Source organism: Eulemur rufifrons, chromosome 21 (genome assembly GCF_041146395.1).
Source record: "Eulemur rufifrons isolate Redbay chromosome 21, OSU_ERuf_1, whole genome shotgun sequence".
Classification (NCBI taxonomy): Eukaryota; Metazoa; Chordata; class Mammalia; order Primates; family Lemuridae; genus Eulemur; species Eulemur rufifrons.
Genome location: NC_091003.1, coordinates 10,965,639 through 10,984,586, shown reverse-complemented (window position 1 = coordinate 10,984,586; position 18,948 = coordinate 10,965,639). Strand labels below are relative to the sequence as shown.

Here is an 18,948-nt window from a genome sequence, read left to right as displayed (position 1 = left end):
GGGACAATAGGGAGATTTCCCACTGCCAACCTTATTGTGTCTTTTAAAATTCTGAACCACGAGGGTGTAATAGCAATTTTCCAAAAATAAAAGGGTTTTCTTTTAAAATAGAAACTGAATAACTAAAATTCATTCAGCTCCAAATTGGCAAAAAGCTTACTATAATATTTATGCAAATACCAAAAATGTATGGCCAAAGGTTAAAAATTTCTGATTTATCTGTTCTCTCCTGGTCTCAATGTCATGCTGAGATTCCACCGAGGGTCCATTTGGCCAGGGCAGGAGGGCAGCTACAAACAAAAATTGTCCCTACCACCAAAGTACTCCTGACTACGCTCCTGCTAGCACTTCCTCTAATTTGCATGGGTGTGAGGAGCACCTTTCAAGAAAAATTTACAGACCCTGTCTCTACTAAAAGTAGAAAATTTAGCCAGGTGGTGGTGGCGCATGCACCTGTAGTCCCAGCTACTCGGGAGGCTGAGGCAAGAGGATCGCTTGAGCCCAGGAGTTTGAGGTTGTAGTGAACTATGTTGATGCCACTGCACTCTAGCCTGGGCGAGAGAGCGAGATTCTGTCTCAAAAAAAAAAAAGAATAATTTGCTTTTCTCTCTCCACAAGCAGCACATTTCTCCCTGGTGCAGGTTTTCACTTTCCTGAGTAAATTGTGAGAGTACAAATGCTGAAGGTGAGTCACACTGTGTAATTATGAAAATCCACAACTAGAAGAACAGCATTACCCTGACAATATGCCAAATGAGTTCAAAAGCCCGAATCCTGAAGGCTGTCCAGGGAGCTTGAGAGAGAGAGTAAACATCCGGGTGACTCTGCTAATCCTTGGGCCCAACAGTGTGAGTGGCAGCCCAACGTCCCAAGCCGCAAGGCCATCACAAAGGACAGACGCTCTAGGCTAATATTACAAACCCGGGAACACCGCCATTGCTATTCAGGGATTGTATGTGGGCAAGACAACAATGGTCCAGCTCTACAGGCCAGGAGGTGCCTTTTCCAGGGATACTCAGCGCCTTCTGTGGCAACCCCTCACCCAGGTGACAAATAATTCATAAGAAGTGTTATAAAACATGCCTCCAGCAATGGCTGCTTGCTTCCTCTCACTCCTAAAAATCATTTCTTATTTTCCCAAACTGATCTTCAGTCTAGCCCTTTAACTTCATCTTCATGTTGAACTTCTGACAGCCCACGAGGCTCAGGTTGATGGGGCTGTGCCATTTGCTGGGGGCTGTAAACTACTTCAAAAAGCTCCCAGTCTGTGCCAGGATGCCACCTTATTGCCAAGGCAGGATTTATACCTTACAGAGGTACTCGAATCTTAAATAAGTGTCTGAGTCCATATATTAATACTTAATCAGGGACCAAATAATAAGCACCATGCTAGTTTTGAGAGCAAACAGAAATATTAGAAAATATTAGAAATATTAATAGAAAAATTTTAGATTTTTCTAATAAAACCCCAAGATGAGACGACAGCATCAGGCAGTTTTGGGGAGCACTGCATCCAAAGTGCAGAGACCTGGTCCGCAACGGGACAAGAAGCTCGTGAAGGTGAAGTAGCAGGTAAGTTATTCACATCTCAGATGATTTCCACCAGGGAAGAAAGAGAGCCACCAATTCGTCACTCAATGTTGCCTTTTCTGTTCACTCTCCTACCAATGTGCAAATCAAGTTTGTTTAAATTAAATCCAAACTCAGCACAGATGAATTTGAGCGCTTCCTTCTCACCACCAGATCTGGTACCATGCAAATACAGAGGTTCACATGCAACTGAACTCTGAGATAAGCTCTCTGCAAAGAATTCTTTAGCCTGGCTGAGCTTCACACGTGACATCTTGGAACACCGCTACCCAATTAACACTAACTTGAATCTACTTTCACTCAAGAGTGACTTTTAATTCCAGGTGACGGCCAGGCTCCGTGGCTCACACCTGTAATCCCAGCACTTTGGGAGGCCGAGGCAGGAGGATCACTTGAGGCCAGGAGTTTGAGATCAGCCTGGGCAACACAGTGAGACCTCTGTCTCTACAAAAAATAAGAAAATTTAGCTGGGTGAGGTGGCATATGCCTGCAGTCCCAGCTACTTGGGAGGCTGAGGCAGGAGGATTGCTTGAGCCCAGGAGTTGGAGGTTACAGTAAACTATGGTCACACCACTGCACTCCAGCCTGAGTGACGGAGTGAGAGCCCATCTCTTAAAAAAGAAAAATCTCCAGGGGACCACTGAACTCATTCTCACCTTACATATTAGGCCAGAAACTAATCTCAGATTTCCAGGAGTGAGAGTCCACCAAGTTAGTCTAAAGGAGGCTGAGGACCACAGTGACGAGAAACTCTGGTCCTGAAACCAGCCCTGAGGTTTGAATCACAACTTCTTAGCTCTGAGACCTGGAGCAAGTCAATTCAGTGCTCTAAGCCACTACTGGCTTCCCGGTAAGTAGGGAAAATGATACTACCTATTCCGTAAGGGTATACTTAGATTTATGGATGTAAGACCCACAGGAAGCTCTGAGTGAATGGGAGCTGACAACATCATTACTACTTGTTTATATTAGACCCAGAGATTCTAAGAATGGAAAATAAAATGACCAGACTAAAAGCTCACCAGTTTCTGCACTTCAAATTCTGCAGTTATTTGCCCGTAGCCCTCCTCATTGGTGTACAACATTACAACATCGAAAGCAGACGCTGTGGCAACAGTTGCATCTTCCCGGCTGAGGGCTATTGCCTGGATTCTTGCATCGTGCTCAAAACGATGAATAGGATACTTTCCAGTCCTTAGATCCCAAATATTAAGAAATCCTATGTAGAAGGAAACAATTGCAGGTAACAATTTTTAATTTACTTAATTAAAATTAAGTATAACTATAAAATATACCATATAAAGAAAATTTTTAAATAAATGATAAATTGGTAAAAAATATTATCACATATAACAAAAAGCTAATTTCCTTAATATATAAGGGGCTTCTGAGATTCAATAAGAAAGGAAAAAAAAACAATTGAAAAGTGAGCAAAAGACCATGAGGATGCTGTTCACAGAAAAATATAATGGACATTTAAACATAAGAAAAATGTAAAAAGTCACTTACAATTAGAAAAATACAAATAAAAACTGCAATATGCCATTTTTCATTAATCAAATTGACAAAAATAAAAACTTTCATAAAACATTGTGTTGTTATAGAGAAATAGGCCCTCTCTTAAATTGTTGGTGAGAATGTAAACTAATTCATCCACTTTGGAGGCAATGAAAATAACATAACCTACTACACAGGATTACTGGGTAGAGGAAAAGAGACCAACCATACAAAATGCTGACGACAAGCCATTCCTTTCTCCCTCTTATTTTTACCTATTCTATAGTGCCTGTTGTGTTATAAAACATATTTAATCTATCAGTAATGCTAATATCCTCTCTGTTGCTCATCTAGACATCCAGTCCTATTTCCTATAACTTCCTATTACCTCAGACAGATAAAGATTTTCACTTTTCTCTTTGCAATCCATCTTTTTTTCTTGACTTCTACTTTGTCTCTAAACTGTAAATCCTTTGAATTTAGGATCTTACTATAAAGTATCATTCCCTAAATAATTTTAGAGAATTGGAAAAAAATAATACATTTGGGTTGCTCTGCAAGACTTTCAAACTGTCAGGAGGCTAAGTGATTACAAACAAAAGCAGAGCCTTCTTCAAGTTAAATGTTACTTCAAATCTAAAACACAGTGTACTTGGGTAAGAATTTCGACGAACTGGGGGGATAAGCAGATCACAAAAGGCTCCACAACACATTTCCCTGGCAAATATTTTGGCAATTCTTTCCATTCTGCCTCAGAAGAAAAAATACAAGGCAGAAAATGCCTGTGGCTCTACACATTAAATAGGAGATAGGATCTCCCATTCCAAGATGTCTTAACACATGCCTCTTCCAAATATTCTGCACTGCACTTGTTTTCAGACATCACAACAGTCTTTACTATTTAATAGAAATAAAAATTGTTATTTGTACAGAGCTTTCAAGTGGTCAGACACTTTTTATGTCTACCTCTGAGTACTCAGTTCCAACTTGGGAAGAGCATCATCATACTCCTCTCCCTGAGGAGAAGAAACAGAAGCACCCAGTGCTTAAACAACTTGGTCAAAAGCCACTTGGTATGTGATAAGGTTGGGCTGGAATTTAGCTAGGAAAGTACAGGATGAGCGGCTGCATTTGCAAGTGCATAAAATAACTATGAGCTCGATGAGTAACTGACATACACCATCAAACTCACTCTGTGTGCTGCCAAGCATGGAAGCTATTTAACCACAGCTCACTCTAAGCACACATGGAGTTTATCTATAAACACATTTTTCATTATTAATCAAGTATTGGTTTTGCTGGCATCATTTTTCTAACAGAGCTGAATGCAATAAAATACCCTTCACCAAAAGGTTGAGTTGCACAGAGGTATCCTAAAAAGGGTCTTTTTGGGAAAAAATGTTCTAGAGCTCCATCAACTTAACAGCCAAATCCTCCTCTTCTGAATGCCTGTTTGTCTTTTTCAATCTCCTCTACTTCAGTTATAAAGTATTTCACTTGATCAGTTCCTCAATTGTCAATAGCACTGGTATCACTCATGTGGTCATTCAGCATCACTGTTAGGAGCATGAACATTTGGGATTGTTATGTCCTCTTGATGAATTGACCCTTTATCATATGCAAGGTCCCTCTGTGTCCCTGGTTATTATGATCTTTTCTCTGAAATCCACTTTGTCTGATACTGACATAGCTACTACAGCTTTCTTTCAAATAATGTTAGCATGTGGATATTTTTCCATCCTTTCACTTTGCCTTGCATCTTTATGTATTTAAAGTAGGTTTCTTATAGACAGCATATAGTTGGCTTTGCTTTTAACTGAGTATCTAAACTATTTATATTCAATGTGATTATTGATAAGGTTGAGCTTAATCTACCATTTTTCTGATTGTTTTCTGTTTATCACATCTGTTCTTTGATCCCTTTTTTCCTCTTTTTCTGACTTTTTTTGGGGGGGGATTGACAGTATTTGGGTTAATTGATTATGTATTTATTCCATTTTAATTCCTTATTAGCCAAAACTCTGTTATATTATTTCAGTGGTTGCTTTAGAATTTTAACATACCTCTCTAACCTACCAGACTACCTTCAGGTGATATTACATCACTTCACTTATTGTGTAAGAACTTCACAGCAGCATACTTCCATTTCTTCCCTCCCAGCCTTTGTGCTACTACTGTCAGACTTTTTATTTCTACGTTATAAACCTTATACAATCTTTTAAAGAGATTTAAACAATAAGAATAAAAAAGCCAGGTTGAGCATGGTGGCTCACGCCTATAATCCTAGCACTCTGGGAAGCTGAGGTTAGGAGGATCACTTGAGGTCAGGAGTTCGAGACCAGCCTGACCCGTCTCTACTAAAAATAGAAAAAATTAGCTGGGTGTGGCTGCATGCACCTGTAGTCCCAACTACTTGGGAGGCTGAGGCAGGAGGACCACTTGAGCCCAGGAGTTTGAGGCTGCAGTGAGCTATGGTGACACCACTGCACTCTAGCTGGCGCGAGAGAGCAAGACTGTCTCAAAAAAAAAAAAAAAAAAAAAAAGCCATTTCTATTTATCCATGTAATTAACACTTCTGGTGTTCTTCCAATATCACTTTTAACAATATTCTAAAATCCTGCATCTTCTGCAAGGTTTGCAATTTCACTTTGAACTGTATTGTTGGATATCTGACCCAAAAGTACACAGGCAGGATGAGCAGGAAGAGACACAGCAGCTAACAGAATGGGATGCCGGAGTGAAAGCTAATTTTATAAATGGTCTATTTATTAGTTAATATAGTATACCATGGCTACTTTTATAAGCTTAAAACTGCAGGGACTTGAATAGTGAATACTTAAATCGTAAGAATGTTCTATAATACGATAGCTGATCATCATTCATGTTAACCAATATTTAGCCAAAAAGGAATCAATGCAATAATACACTCAACAAGTATGAATAGTTATTGAGCCCGTTTTGTACCAGGGTGCTAGGCACTGGGGATACTGCAGTAAACAAAACAAAGACAAACAGTCCCTGACTGCATGAAGCTGACATTCTAGTGGCATCTACCAACCATCTTGTTCGCAAGCACCTACGTATTAAAAGGATATGATCCCTATTTTCACAAAAATAGGAGAGAAACTTATTTATTACTAAAATATAAAACACAACATGGAGATACATACAAAATACAATGGAAAAACAGGCAGGCTTGGCTTTTTGTCATGCTCTCACATTATTTTAAGATCCCAAAAAGGAACAGTTAACTTTTCCAGATATTTCAGCTTGAACTGGGTCCATATCTATTACATAACTATTAAGGAAGAAGTAGGCAATGACTGTCAGGGTCAAAAAAATTCATTTCTCAAATGGGTTTTTTTTTAATTTGATGTAAATTCATTTGAAAGGTCAAGTTTTATCATATTACAGACCCCACAATAAGATGGATTTCACTCCTGACACTGTGTGGATTTATGAAGTGGCAAGACTGCATCCTGTTCCTTCTATATGCACCTTCGGTATTGAATTCAGAGTGCTGAATGTGGCTAAACACCAATAAAGGTTTGCTGAATGCTTGTCTTATGTTTTAGCAAGGGAATATTTAGTTGTGAGAAACAGACACCCACTGAAACTGGCTTAAACACACACAAAAAGGAAACTGGGAAGAAATGAGGCTATTTCATGGAGCCCAAGGACAGGAAGTACAGCTGGAGATGATGAGGGATCAGAACCAGGAGCCAGGAAGACATTCAGAACCAAGGCAGTGTCTCTCTTGTGTGTACCATACACATACTTCTCACTTCTCTCTGCAATTTTTTCATTCTTCTCTCTCTCTCTTCACAAACCAGCTTTCTCTAGTCCCTGAGTACACGGAGAAAAATGGCTGTCCCCACTCCACAAGGTTTTCTACTCCAAGTACACACCAAAGTCTGAGTCCCAACCGTTCATCCCCATCCATGAATCAGCTTCCTCCAGGACTGGGGTCCCCATCTCTTGTCCAACCAGCTGTGGCCAAAAGACTAACTCAAATACTATGAACATGCCCACCTCTAGAGAGCCTGGGGAGGGACCTCAGAACAAGGAGACACCTCAAAATATGTCTATTAACATCTCGCCTGCACATTAGGCGAAGGTAAAACAAGAGAAAAACTCTCAGCAAACATAAAGGGAGTTTCTATGCAGTTTCTTAGCAGGGACTTAAGCAGGTCTTTGTTGCAGTTCCCCGCACCACGTGTAATCTTTCAAAGCTGGAGCTCACAGCCCCCATTTCGCCCCACACCAGGAAAACAAAGTAGAGCAGGTGTCTTTCTTCTTCCCTAAGTAAACTCAATAGCTACATAAAAGATGTTTAATTAACTGTGAGGTAGTGCTGGGATTTCAACAACACTGTTCCGCTCCTTAGAAATATGAAAAGGGTGTAGACAAAAGAAGAAACTGGGTCTCTCAAAAAATCTAGAAGATGACAATGAGGACCATCGGCCCAACAAGGTAAATAGGGCTAGGGCCTGGCAGTCCCACCTGCTCCCTGCCCTCTGGACCCTCTACCTTGACTAGTGGCAGCCAGGCTAAAGGAACTCCGAGCTCAGCCTAGGCTAGGAACAGTCATTAACAATGACATGAGTAACGATGGCCAGTCTTTTGAGGAGACATAAAGCCTGCTCAGCAGCTGTGGATGGGCACCCATGCCAGTCTGCAGCATGCCCCTCCCACCTCCCAAAGGAGGCCAGCCAGAGTGTGGTAATGAAACTGCACATAGTGGAAATGGGATCTAAATGAGTTTAAACTGATTTATGTTAGCTTTTGTAAAGATTACTCGATATCTGGAAAGTGCTACCACTGTGAAATAATGTCGACAATCCTTAAGACCTCCGTCTAATGGTACTTGCACAGAATATTTATATTCCTCGTCATGGGAACAAGGACCATAATGGATACCATTTTTGTTTTATTAGGGATGCATATTTAAATTAATCTGCTATTTGCCTAAACAATTAGCTGCTTCTGTTTGTGTGCACAAAGCCAAAACTGCAATTAGGCTTCCATCAAAAAGATAAGTCCCAACTAAAACTGTCCCAGTGGAGTCATAAGAGCTCAGGTCAGAACTTTCCAAAATTACTTTTTAGCATAATGGTAATTATGTTAATTGCTTGAAAGGTAAATAACTGCTGAACTGGTTTTGGAAAAAAACACAATTGGTACTGCAACCCCCCCCCCCATTTGATCTTTTCCTGTACCATCAAATTTAAAACAGGTTAACAGTTTAGAAAGTCACAGACTGGTCCCTTCTTGAACTACAGAATTGGTTTTGTGGTCGTCAGTGCTTTCTTAATTAGAACTTACTTCAGCCATGAGCTCCCACCCGCTTGGGCCTGCACAATAAACACCTGAAGCTTGCTCTCAGCTTCATCATTGTTAAATAGACAGGATCAATTAACTGCGTTCAAGGAACACTGAATAAAGTTGACTATTTATAAAGACAACGGCAGTCTCAATTTCCACCACATAAATAAATACTTGCCTACGAGAAATTAAGCAGGAGTCAAAAGAAGTTTGGCAACCAAAAGAAAAGCATTTTAATAAAGATTTTAAATATACCCATAACACTCACTAAACATGTACTTCTTCATTCATCACTTCACAATTCAGGCCAGGGACATAAAGGTAGCATAAAATTGGAGAGGACAAAAAGACATTTTGCTCCAATGGAAGAGCTGCAGGGGGAGATTAACATCAGTGCAAACAAGGGCCATAAAGAAGAGCTAAATCATGGAGGGTCTTGAGAAAGGAAAAAGCTGAATGAAGCTGACTCTTCACTGAGCTGCATGTCATCCTCAACATTCCAGCTGACCACAGCTCTAAAAGCTGAACTCTGTTGCCTAAGGCTGAAAAACAATACATAGGAAACATTCTGGAAGCTGCATGTTAGATTGACAAGAATCTGAACAAGCAAGATCATCAATGCAGAAACTGAGTCAAAAGATTGACTTTAGTAGTTCAAGTTCAAAGCAGAAAGGACACTTGAGAAAGAAGAATCAAAAATGAAGAGACAGCAAACTGAAAAGGAGGCAACCAGTATACTGTAAGACTTATGGCAATGTTACTAAATAAAATTTACAGTTAAAAGTCAAAGGAAAAACAGATGAAGAAGGTGAAGACTTTGGACCAGCTCTTCTATGGGAGAAAGTACTAGAAGGCGGATAACGTGAAAGAGACATCACCGTGCATGCGGCCACTGGCTCCAGCCAATCTCTTCCTACAATATAACTGATACAGGCCAGGCATGGTGGTTCACGCCTATAATCCCAGCACTCTGGGAGGCTGAGGCGGGAGGATTGCCTGAGCCCAGGAGTTTGAGGTTGCTGTGAGCTAGGCTGATGCCATGGCACTCTAGCCTGGGCAACAGAGCGAGACTCTGTCTCAAAAAGAAAAAAAAAAGTACATATATAACTGATACAAACATGATTGAGAAGATGCCTGGAAAAGTACATCAGACACTGGTGGTAGCAGCTGACAGGGAGGAGACTGTGGACACTGGGAGATCAGCAGGCTGAGCGCTGGTAGATTAAAAACAAACAAACAAAAAACTCAAGAGGACTTACTCTTTGCTATATACTCTTTGGTACTATTTGAATCTTTTCTACATGTACTATTTAAAATTTTCTATACTGTAATCCGTATGCACTTTTATAAATGTGATTACTGATAGGATTTTTCTCTAATCATAATCTGTATGACTTTATAATCAATATTTAACTCTGATGTACAAAACTAAATTAAAAACTGAAATTCTACTTCTGACCCATTAATGGATTAAGGTGAATCAAACTCCAAAGGAGTCCAAAACATTGCCACCACCTCCCCTGGATCAGGTGGGCAGGACAGCCCAGCACAGGGCCTGGCCCAGGACTGGCAGTAAGTTTTAGCCTCCTTGTTCTGTCTCTTCTGTTTGAAAGTACTGTTTACTGCTAAAAGGAAAGTATGTGTATCACCAAAAATATTTGCACTCACACGTCGAGTGACATAAGTATATAATACTTAGAAACGTATAATTTTAAAATAACGCTGATCACTATTAAAGCTGAGAAATGGGTATATGGGGGATGCATCATACTATTTGTTCCATTTTGTATATTTTGAATTTACCATAATAAAAGGATTTTTAAAAATAATTTGAAAGGTTATCACTAACAAAAGTAAAAATACATTAACGAGTGTTTCACAGGTGTTTTAAATAGCCACACCGCACACTTAGTGTCTCCTCTGATTTACAGTGATAATTCCAGTGATGACATTTTACAGCCTTTAGAAATCCCATTCCAAATCCTCAAAAGATCTTAAAATTACACTACTAATTAATCCTCTTTCAATAAAAGTAATAAATGGCTCAAACAGAAAACAGGGGGAAAAAATCTACACAAAGATTTAGATTATGGCAAAACTGTACTCAGGTCTGAGTTACCTAATACCAAATGAGAATGAGAAGACTGAAACCACAGATAGTCCAACATCTCACATGGGCATTCAGAGTGCATGTGAATGCAAATCTCCCCACCCCCAGCCAGTACAAGGTTTTGCCACAAGGCCCCTGCATGTCTGGGAGGGGGTCTAGAGTCTCCCTCCTGTGGGCCCGCAGAGTGGATCACAACAGCCCAATACAGATTTCTCCTCTCAACTCCAGACCCACATGGCCACCTGCCTTCAAGATCAGTGACCTTTCTGTTTGTTTACTTCCTGAAATAATTTTGAAAAACTAGGTCTCCCTTTTACATTATATATATAAAGCTGACAAATTTTTGGCCATAAGTTTTAAGGAGTGACAAAAATGTGACTTCTGGCATATTTGTAAATATTGACATTTTAAAATAAAATGGTTACACCATTCTTTGAAAAGTATTCTTTGGAAACAAAATACCAAAGATTAGATACTCATCATCATGTATTTTTTAAGAAGGAAGGAGTTGGGGGTGGGGTTAGCCCAAAGATAAGCAGCAAGATACAGAAACAACGGATGCCAAGAATCCCTGATCGTGCGACTGCCACCAGAAGAACACAGCGGTACCGTCTCAGGCCCGCAAGTAAGCCAGACAGCAAAAAAGGGACAGGTGCATTCGTTTCTAAGTAATTTAACATTTTTTAAAATGGCATTAAATAGCTATGGGAATAAATCTAATCTTATTTAATACTGTAATCTAATATATTCTTTTCCTAATTTTGAAATAATTTCAGACATAGAAAAGTTGTAAAAAATTATACAAGGAGTTCCAGTATAGTTTCACCGAGCTTTCCCCAAATGTAACATATAACCATAGTAGAATGATCAAAGCCAGGAAATTAACATTGGTACAATATATTTAAATCTATAGATGTGACTTGAATTTCTCCTGCTGTCATCTCACCACATCTTTTCTGGTCCAGGATCTGATCCAGAATTCCACACAGCATTTAGTTGCCATGCGTCCTTCCTCTACTCCAATCTGGAGCAGTTACTTCGTCTTTCTTTGTCCTTCACGACCTAGACACAAGGAAGAGTACTGCTCATTCGTTACTCGGGTCTTTCAATTGTCTGTTTTCCTCATGTTTAAAATCAGGTTACACATTTTGGCAAAAACAGCACAGAAGTAATGTGCCTTCTCAGTGCATTATATCAGGCGGTACATGATGTCAAAGTCTCATTACTAGTACTGTTAATTTCCATCACTTGGTTAAGGTGGTATTTGTTGGGTCTCTCTACCACAAAGTTACTAATTTTCTCTTGTGGAGAGAGAATTTGAGACCACGCAAACATCTCATTACTCACTGCTATGGTCTAAATGTGTGTCCTCTTGAAATTCTCATGTTGAAATCCTCGCCCCTAAAGTGATGGTATCAGGAGATGGGGCCTTTGGGAGGCGGATCAGGTCATGAGGGCAGAACCTTCATGAATTCGAATTAGTGCCCTTATTTAAAATAAATAAGGCCTGAGACAGCTCCTTTGCCCCTTCGGTACTATGTGAGAGAAGGCGCTGCCTATGAGGAAGGGCCCTCACCAGACAAAAAAATTCCTGATTGTGGACTTCCCAGCCTCCAGAACTATTGTTCATACATTTATAACATGAGTTTACGAGACATTCACCTTACTGATTTTAGCATCTCCTGATGATTCTTGCTTACAATTATTGTGCTGCTTGCCAAATGGTGACTTTCTATTTTTATAATCCCTTCTCCATATAGTAATTGAAATCCCACTGTAAGGAAGAGCTGTCTCTTCTTCCTCATTTATTCAATATTTTTATGCTAGTATGGACTCACAGATACTCACTTTATTCGATAGGTTATAATCCATTACTATCATATTTTATTGCTCAGTTTGTCCCTGCTTTTGCCATTGGGAGCTCCAATTTAGTTTCATTGTCCTACAGATAAAGCTCAGTACCCTTTTTTTTTTTTAATATCCTTACTTTCTGGTCCCACAAGATGTTCCATATTCATCTTGTATTTAGCTGCCCTGGGCCTGGTTCTTTTTATGGAAGAATTAACATTTAGAAACTAGATCTGGGCACTACCCATGCTTAATGTTAACCAGGGAAGCACAACATACTCTTATAACACTTAGAAATTAGATTTAGCAAGTCAAGATCTTTTCCTGAAAGGTCAAAAGTCAACTTCTTAAAAATATGCCATGGCCTTGGAACAGAAGGCTGGGCAAAGCTGTTTATCTAAGAACTCCTTTTCATGATACTGCACAATCCTGGGTTTTAAGTCCTGTTAGGGAGCAGAGCTCAAAGCAAGGAAAGAGGAGCAACTCAGAGTACGCGGACCCTATTTCTGGCCAACCAGCTGCCACCACGATCTCATATACACAACACCCACTTCTTTAGATTCCTTTGGAAACAGGTCTGAATTAAAGAAGAGTTATTATAGAATTAATAACTCAGAAACAAATCATTAAACATGTTTTGGTGGCCATGGAACCACCAGAGGAATTCTATTCTTGACTATTCATTCAAATACAGAACTGAGCAAGAAAGCATTCTTGTCTTCTAATCTATCTCAGAGACACCGTCCTTTCCCGCTAAGCAAAAACAATTAACTTTGAAGAGTAGCATCAACCATCATGCAAAAAGTATTAAAATGGCACTTTTGCCTTTTAAAAAAATCAGTTTTACTGAGGTATAATCTACACTCAAAAAAAAAAAAAAACAGTTCAGCAACTTTACATATACAATTTGATGAGAATGGACAAACATACAGCCCTGTAATCAACACCACAATCATCATACAGAGTATTTCCGTCACCCAAGAAGTTCCCTCATACCCCTTTGCAGCCAGTACCCTTCCCTCAGTCCCAGCTCCTGGCAACTACTGACATCTTTTCTGTCATTATAACTTTGCTTCTTCTAGGATTTCATATAAATGAAATTTCATATAGTATGTACACCTTTGCACCTGGGGTCTTTTATTAGCATAACTGCTGTTGAGATTCATCTACTTTGTTGCATGTATCAGTAGTTTGGGCATTTTTACGGATGTGTAGTATCCCATTAAAATAATTTCAAAATGACAGAAAAGCTGCAAGAACTCCTATATACTCATGTCCATTGCCAGCTGTCCCAGGAACGTCCTTTGCAGGAAAAGGATCCAAGCCAGAATGATGCATTGCACTCAGTTGTCATGTCTCCCTTGTTTCTTTCAACCAGGAATAGGCCCTTAGACATGCCTTGACTTTCATGACCTTGACAGTTTTAAAGGTGCAGGCCAGTCATTTCGTGGAATGCCCCTCAATCTGGATTTATCCTATATTTCTTCACAATTAGACCAGCCTGTGCATTTTTGGCTGGAATATCACAAAAGTGATTCTGTGTTCTTCTCACTGCATCCTGTCACATGGCACAGGGTATCAATTTGTACCATTATTGATGATGTTAAACTTGATCACTTTGTTAAGATGGTATCTGCCAGGCTCCACTGCAAAGTTACATTTTTCTCCCTTTTAATTAATAAGTGTTTAGTGGGGAGATTGTTTGAGACTATGGAAAATCCCATCCTTCAATCCATTCTTACCCACTGGTTTTAGCTTCAATTGATTTTTTTGGTCTGAATCAATGATTACCATCATGGTTGCCAATTAGTGATTTTCTGATCCCATCATTCTTTCTACATTTATCAGCTGACATTCTACTGTAAGGATAATTTTCTCTTCTCCCTTTTTTTATTCACCTATTGTTTTATCAGTGTATACTGGTAGGTTCCCATTTTATTCAATGGGTTATAATCTGTTACTATCAATATTTATTTTGATACTCAAATTGTCCCAGATCTGGCTAGTGGGCACACCTTTGAGCTCACTTCTGCGTTCTTGTGACGTATCACCATCATTCTTCAAGCACTTCCTCACTTCCTGGTACAATCAGATGTTCCAGGCTTACTTTGTTCTCTCCCTGCTCTAGCCCTGGAGTCAGCCATTTCTCCAAGCAGCCCTGTCCTTTTAGTCGAGAGTGGTATTTTCAAAAGCTGGGTTAGGTGTGCTCACTGCTACTGGCCATAAGTGAACACACACATAAACACACACATACACCTCTGTTTGTTTCTCTACCTAGCTCAACACCGTAGATTCCACACTAACACCCCTGTTGCAGTCCAGCCCCACAGGGATCATCCTGGCTATCCCCATTCCGTACCTGTACCTCCCTTCTCCAACGGTAAGAAAATGGGCTCCCATAATCCTCAGTGTATTTACCTGCTCAATCCCTCTGTATGTTGCCACCTCCCAAACTCACCAGGCGCTGCCTCACTCACATTCCCTCCTCACACTATCCCTGGCTCTGCTGGGCTACCTTCCTCCTCCACTTGGGCCTGCCTGATGGCTTTTTGAATGAAAAGGCAGGCAAGCAGACACATTCTGCTTTTAAAACAAAGATATATTTGTTCCACAAATACCCTTATTTCTGCATTGATAAAACCCTAGGGTTCAGAATGAAATAAACACTACAACCAAAACTGCAGATATTGAAAGAGAAATTAAATTCTCTCACCTAAAATTCAATTTATCTTCCTCAAAAAAGCAAAGAAATTCATGTCCAGTTGTCATTAGGTACATTTAAGAACTTAGGCAATTTATTTCTCTAGTCTAACCTATCTCCCAAAAGCTATCTTGTGCTATTTATTCCTTAAGTTTTTAACCTCAACTGTAATCAAATGGAACAGCTAATTTGAATGTACGCATCATGCTGTATACTATTAAGTATCAGTTTTCAGTAAAACTACCCCCAATAAACCAAAGGATTAACACTAAATTTTGCGTCATAAATTCAATGTGCCACTGTCTTCTACATGAGAAAAATTATTTCAAGTTATTCCCACTACGAACTTCAAAAAGATATAGTTATCCTAGAAATTGGTCATTTGCTAGTCTGTGCCTAATAGCATGAAAATTTCCCTTTCCAGTGTTTCTTAAATTTGAGAGCTTGCAGATCCCTAAGGATTCATCTGCCGACCACTGAGCGCGAAAAACAATTCATTACAAGGTCGATATGGGTGCGTAGGTGATCACTAGGCCCCAACAGCCTGTACACACAAAGTGCAAATTCACATACCGCAATCCCAAAGCACAGTGCAGTCACAGGGTCAAAGATCTAGGTTATTTTTTTAGTATTACCATAAAAATAAAAACATGGATTTTTAAAAAATTCCTAGATCTCTCACAACTCCTACCTAAGGCCATATCTGTGGACTCCCATGTGAGGAACTCTGCCCCGTTATTCCGTTATAATGCATATTCTGTCCAAGGCATGAATAAGTAAGTATAATTTCAAGCTCTTCTTACTGAACAACAGAAAAACTTTTAGAACAGCATTTTCATTCAGCAACTTCCTCCATCACATAATATGGTGGCTATGGCTTGTCTATGAAACAAAATCTAATATCCTAGAACATGCCGGTAGCAGTCAACTATAAAGTTCAATGCCCTAAGAAAGATTTCCTAAACAACAAAACCACCTAATTCAGAACCCTGCATTTAAATTTTGTAATTTTCCTCTGAATATCTTTAAAATGTGAGCATTCCTACTGTTTAAAAAAAAAAATAGTTAAGTTTATAAATGTACTCTATCTTTTAGAAGGACCATACCTGGTTATTTTTTGAGTTTTTGTTAAAAGTTGTTTCATTCTGTTTTGTCTGCCTAGTGTTTGAATAAGAAGTATTCCTAGACCTAAGGGTAGGCAAAGGTATCAAGGCAAGAATGGATTATTGAAACTTTTAAGAGAAAAATGACTGGAAAAGAAAGGTATTGACAAAAAACAAAATTCTCCACAATCCAGTCAATTGTCCTAGCCATCTCCCAAGTAGCGCTTCAGCATGTTAAAAATCCACTTCTAAAATTCAGTGTTCACAAAGGGGTGGTGAAGTTGTACACTGCATTCAAAGGTCATGCATTACCTTCAAGTGTCGTCACCAATATATATCAGCAAAACTAAGAACTGATTTTTTTATGAAATATGAAATTGTAAATAAACCTTGAGAAACACCTAGTCTTCACAGCCATCTAACTAAAACATGGTCCTACTGTTCACTGCTAAAACGAAGCTTGAGAGACTCACTCCCATCCATTGTTAATACGTCAGTAAATGAGAAATCACAGTCACTTCGGCCCAGAGCAGGCACAGTCCCAGACAATGGAGCATGTGTGTGTTCAGACAATTGTTCTGGGAGTGCTGCACAAGTGGATAAGCCACTTTGCCTTGCTTGATGGCACCACATAAAGAGGACTGACTGTTGGCTGTCCCATCTAGGTTTCCACATGCTAATACGCACTGGATCTTGCCTCTCTCTCCACTGAGGGGGACAAATAAGAACTTCTTTGTACCTAAGAAGTGTGTAATCTCATTTCTCACCAAAGAGTAGGCGTTCAAGACAAACTCTGTGACCAGGGAGCGGGTTTCGAGCACTCTGCCATTCCCTAATGCTGTGGCGCCAGGCCAAAGGCAGGCAAGCATGGAGCAGATGGAGTCCTGGCAAGGTCTCCGCTGTCCCTGCATTAGCAGCATCTGCTCATTACTCAGAACCTTCGCCTGCTTTATCTAATGCTCCAGGAAAAGCATTTTGATTTGATTCATTTCGGTACGGTAACGTGCAACACAATTAGTGGTAAAATCAAACTGGAGGACGGCCAGTGCTGACAATCGGAAACAAGGCAGAAGAAATATGAGGCCAGTGGGTTGGAATTCAAAAAAATCACAACTGTGGATCACCTTGCCAAATCTCAACACCCCAGGTGCGTGTACAGTGTTCCTGCAGGGCAAGGAGGCTAAAAAGGATGGAGGGATGACTTGCTTTCTCCCAAAGCAGGTCACATCTCTCCCCCTGGATCCTCCTTCCATGGAGAATGCGTGTGTAGACTTCCGAGGGGGTCTCGGCGGCTGCAGAGCTTCACTTTGGCACGACCAGAGAGCTAAAGTTCATTAACTCATTTTATATTCTTAGTCTTCTTTTCTGTGGGCACAGTCACGAATTTTGTACAGCAGACCCCTTTTTGCCATGTTTTTGCCTAAGAAGTGTTGGTGAGCTGCTCCTGGAAAGGAACAATATAAAAATGTGGGTTTGACTATTTGATTCTGTCTTTGGCCAGAAGTAGCTATTCATGAAAATGTTGGTATAAATATCGCAGCGTCAATCTGCTAAACGGAAGTGAGAGCAGAGATAGAGCCACCTGAAGTCTCGGGCAAGAATGAGAAGTTGTTTATCACAGAAATAGTAACCACCCAGATCAGTCTGGTAAAACAAGCTCAGCATGAGAAAGAAAGAAAACACAAGAGCTCTTATAAAAGAAATAACCTTTAATACCAAAGTGAACTTGGGACAAAAACCAAAGATTTCACTATAAACATGGCAGCCTTGGAGGAACTATAGATTTTACCTAATTGTAGAGTAATCATCTTCCCGAGCGTGATATGAAACCCAAAAGGACAGACTGACAAACTTAATGGTGTAAACTTAAACTGCCAGACAGACCAACTGAAACAGAACATAAAGTCACGAAACAGACCCAGACACAAAATGAATCTCACCTCTAAAAGCTTATAAAGGCAGCACCTCAAACCAGGGAGGTAGAGAAGGGCTTTCTAAGAGAGACTGGAAAAAAGATATCCTTGGATCCTTATCTCATACTAACCCAGAATGAATTCTATATTGATTAATATAAAAACATCAAAACTAGCCATAATAGTAATAGGGGGAAAAAAAGAAAAAAAGAAGGAACTAGGGCCAGGTGCAGTGGCTCACACCTATAATCCCAGCACTCTGGGAGGTAGGAGGATCACCTGAGCTCAGGAGTTCTAGACTAGCCGGAGCAAGAGTGAGACCTCTTCTCTACTAAAAATAGAAAAACTAGCCAGGCATGGTGGCATATGCCTGTAGTCCCAGCTACTTGGTACTGGGGAGGCTGAGGCAGGAAGATCACATGAGCCCAGGAGTTTGAAGTTGCAGTGAGCTATGATGACACTATGGCACTCTAGCCCAGGTGACAGAGTAAGACTGTGTCTCAAAAAAAAAAAAAAAAAAAAAAAAAAAAAAAAAAAAAAAAAAAAAAAAAAACAAACAAACAAAAGCAAACAAAAACAGCAGTAAAACACCATTTTCACATATCAGGAACAGTCACTCTCATATGCTTTTGGTGAGACTAAACTGGCAAAACTTTCTTGAGGGCAATTTGGCAATATTTATCAAAACCTAAAGCAGCCAGAGCCTCCGACTCAGCAATCACTAGCACTTGAGCCCACGGCTATACTTGCACAAGTCCATCATGGCATTTGTTCAAGGATATTGCTTGCAGCACTGTTTTCAAAGACAAAAATAAACAACTCAAATGCACATCAATACGGGCCCTAATAAATAAATTATAG

General features: G+C 39.9%; 1 protein-coding gene across 2 annotated transcripts in view; it reads right to left on the bottom strand.

Annotated features, from left to right (window-relative positions):
- Positions 1-18,948, bottom strand: part of FBXW8 (F-box and WD repeat domain containing 8) — a 103,968-nt gene that overhangs the window by 37,379 nt on the left and 47,641 nt on the right. For both annotated transcript variants that reach the window (XM_069496910.1, XM_069496911.1), the window contains exon 6: positions 2,613-2,809. In XM_069496910.1, coding sequence (XP_069353011.1) covers positions 2,613-2,809 — 197 coding nt within the window. The remainder of the gene's footprint in view (positions 1-2,612; positions 2,810-18,948) is intronic.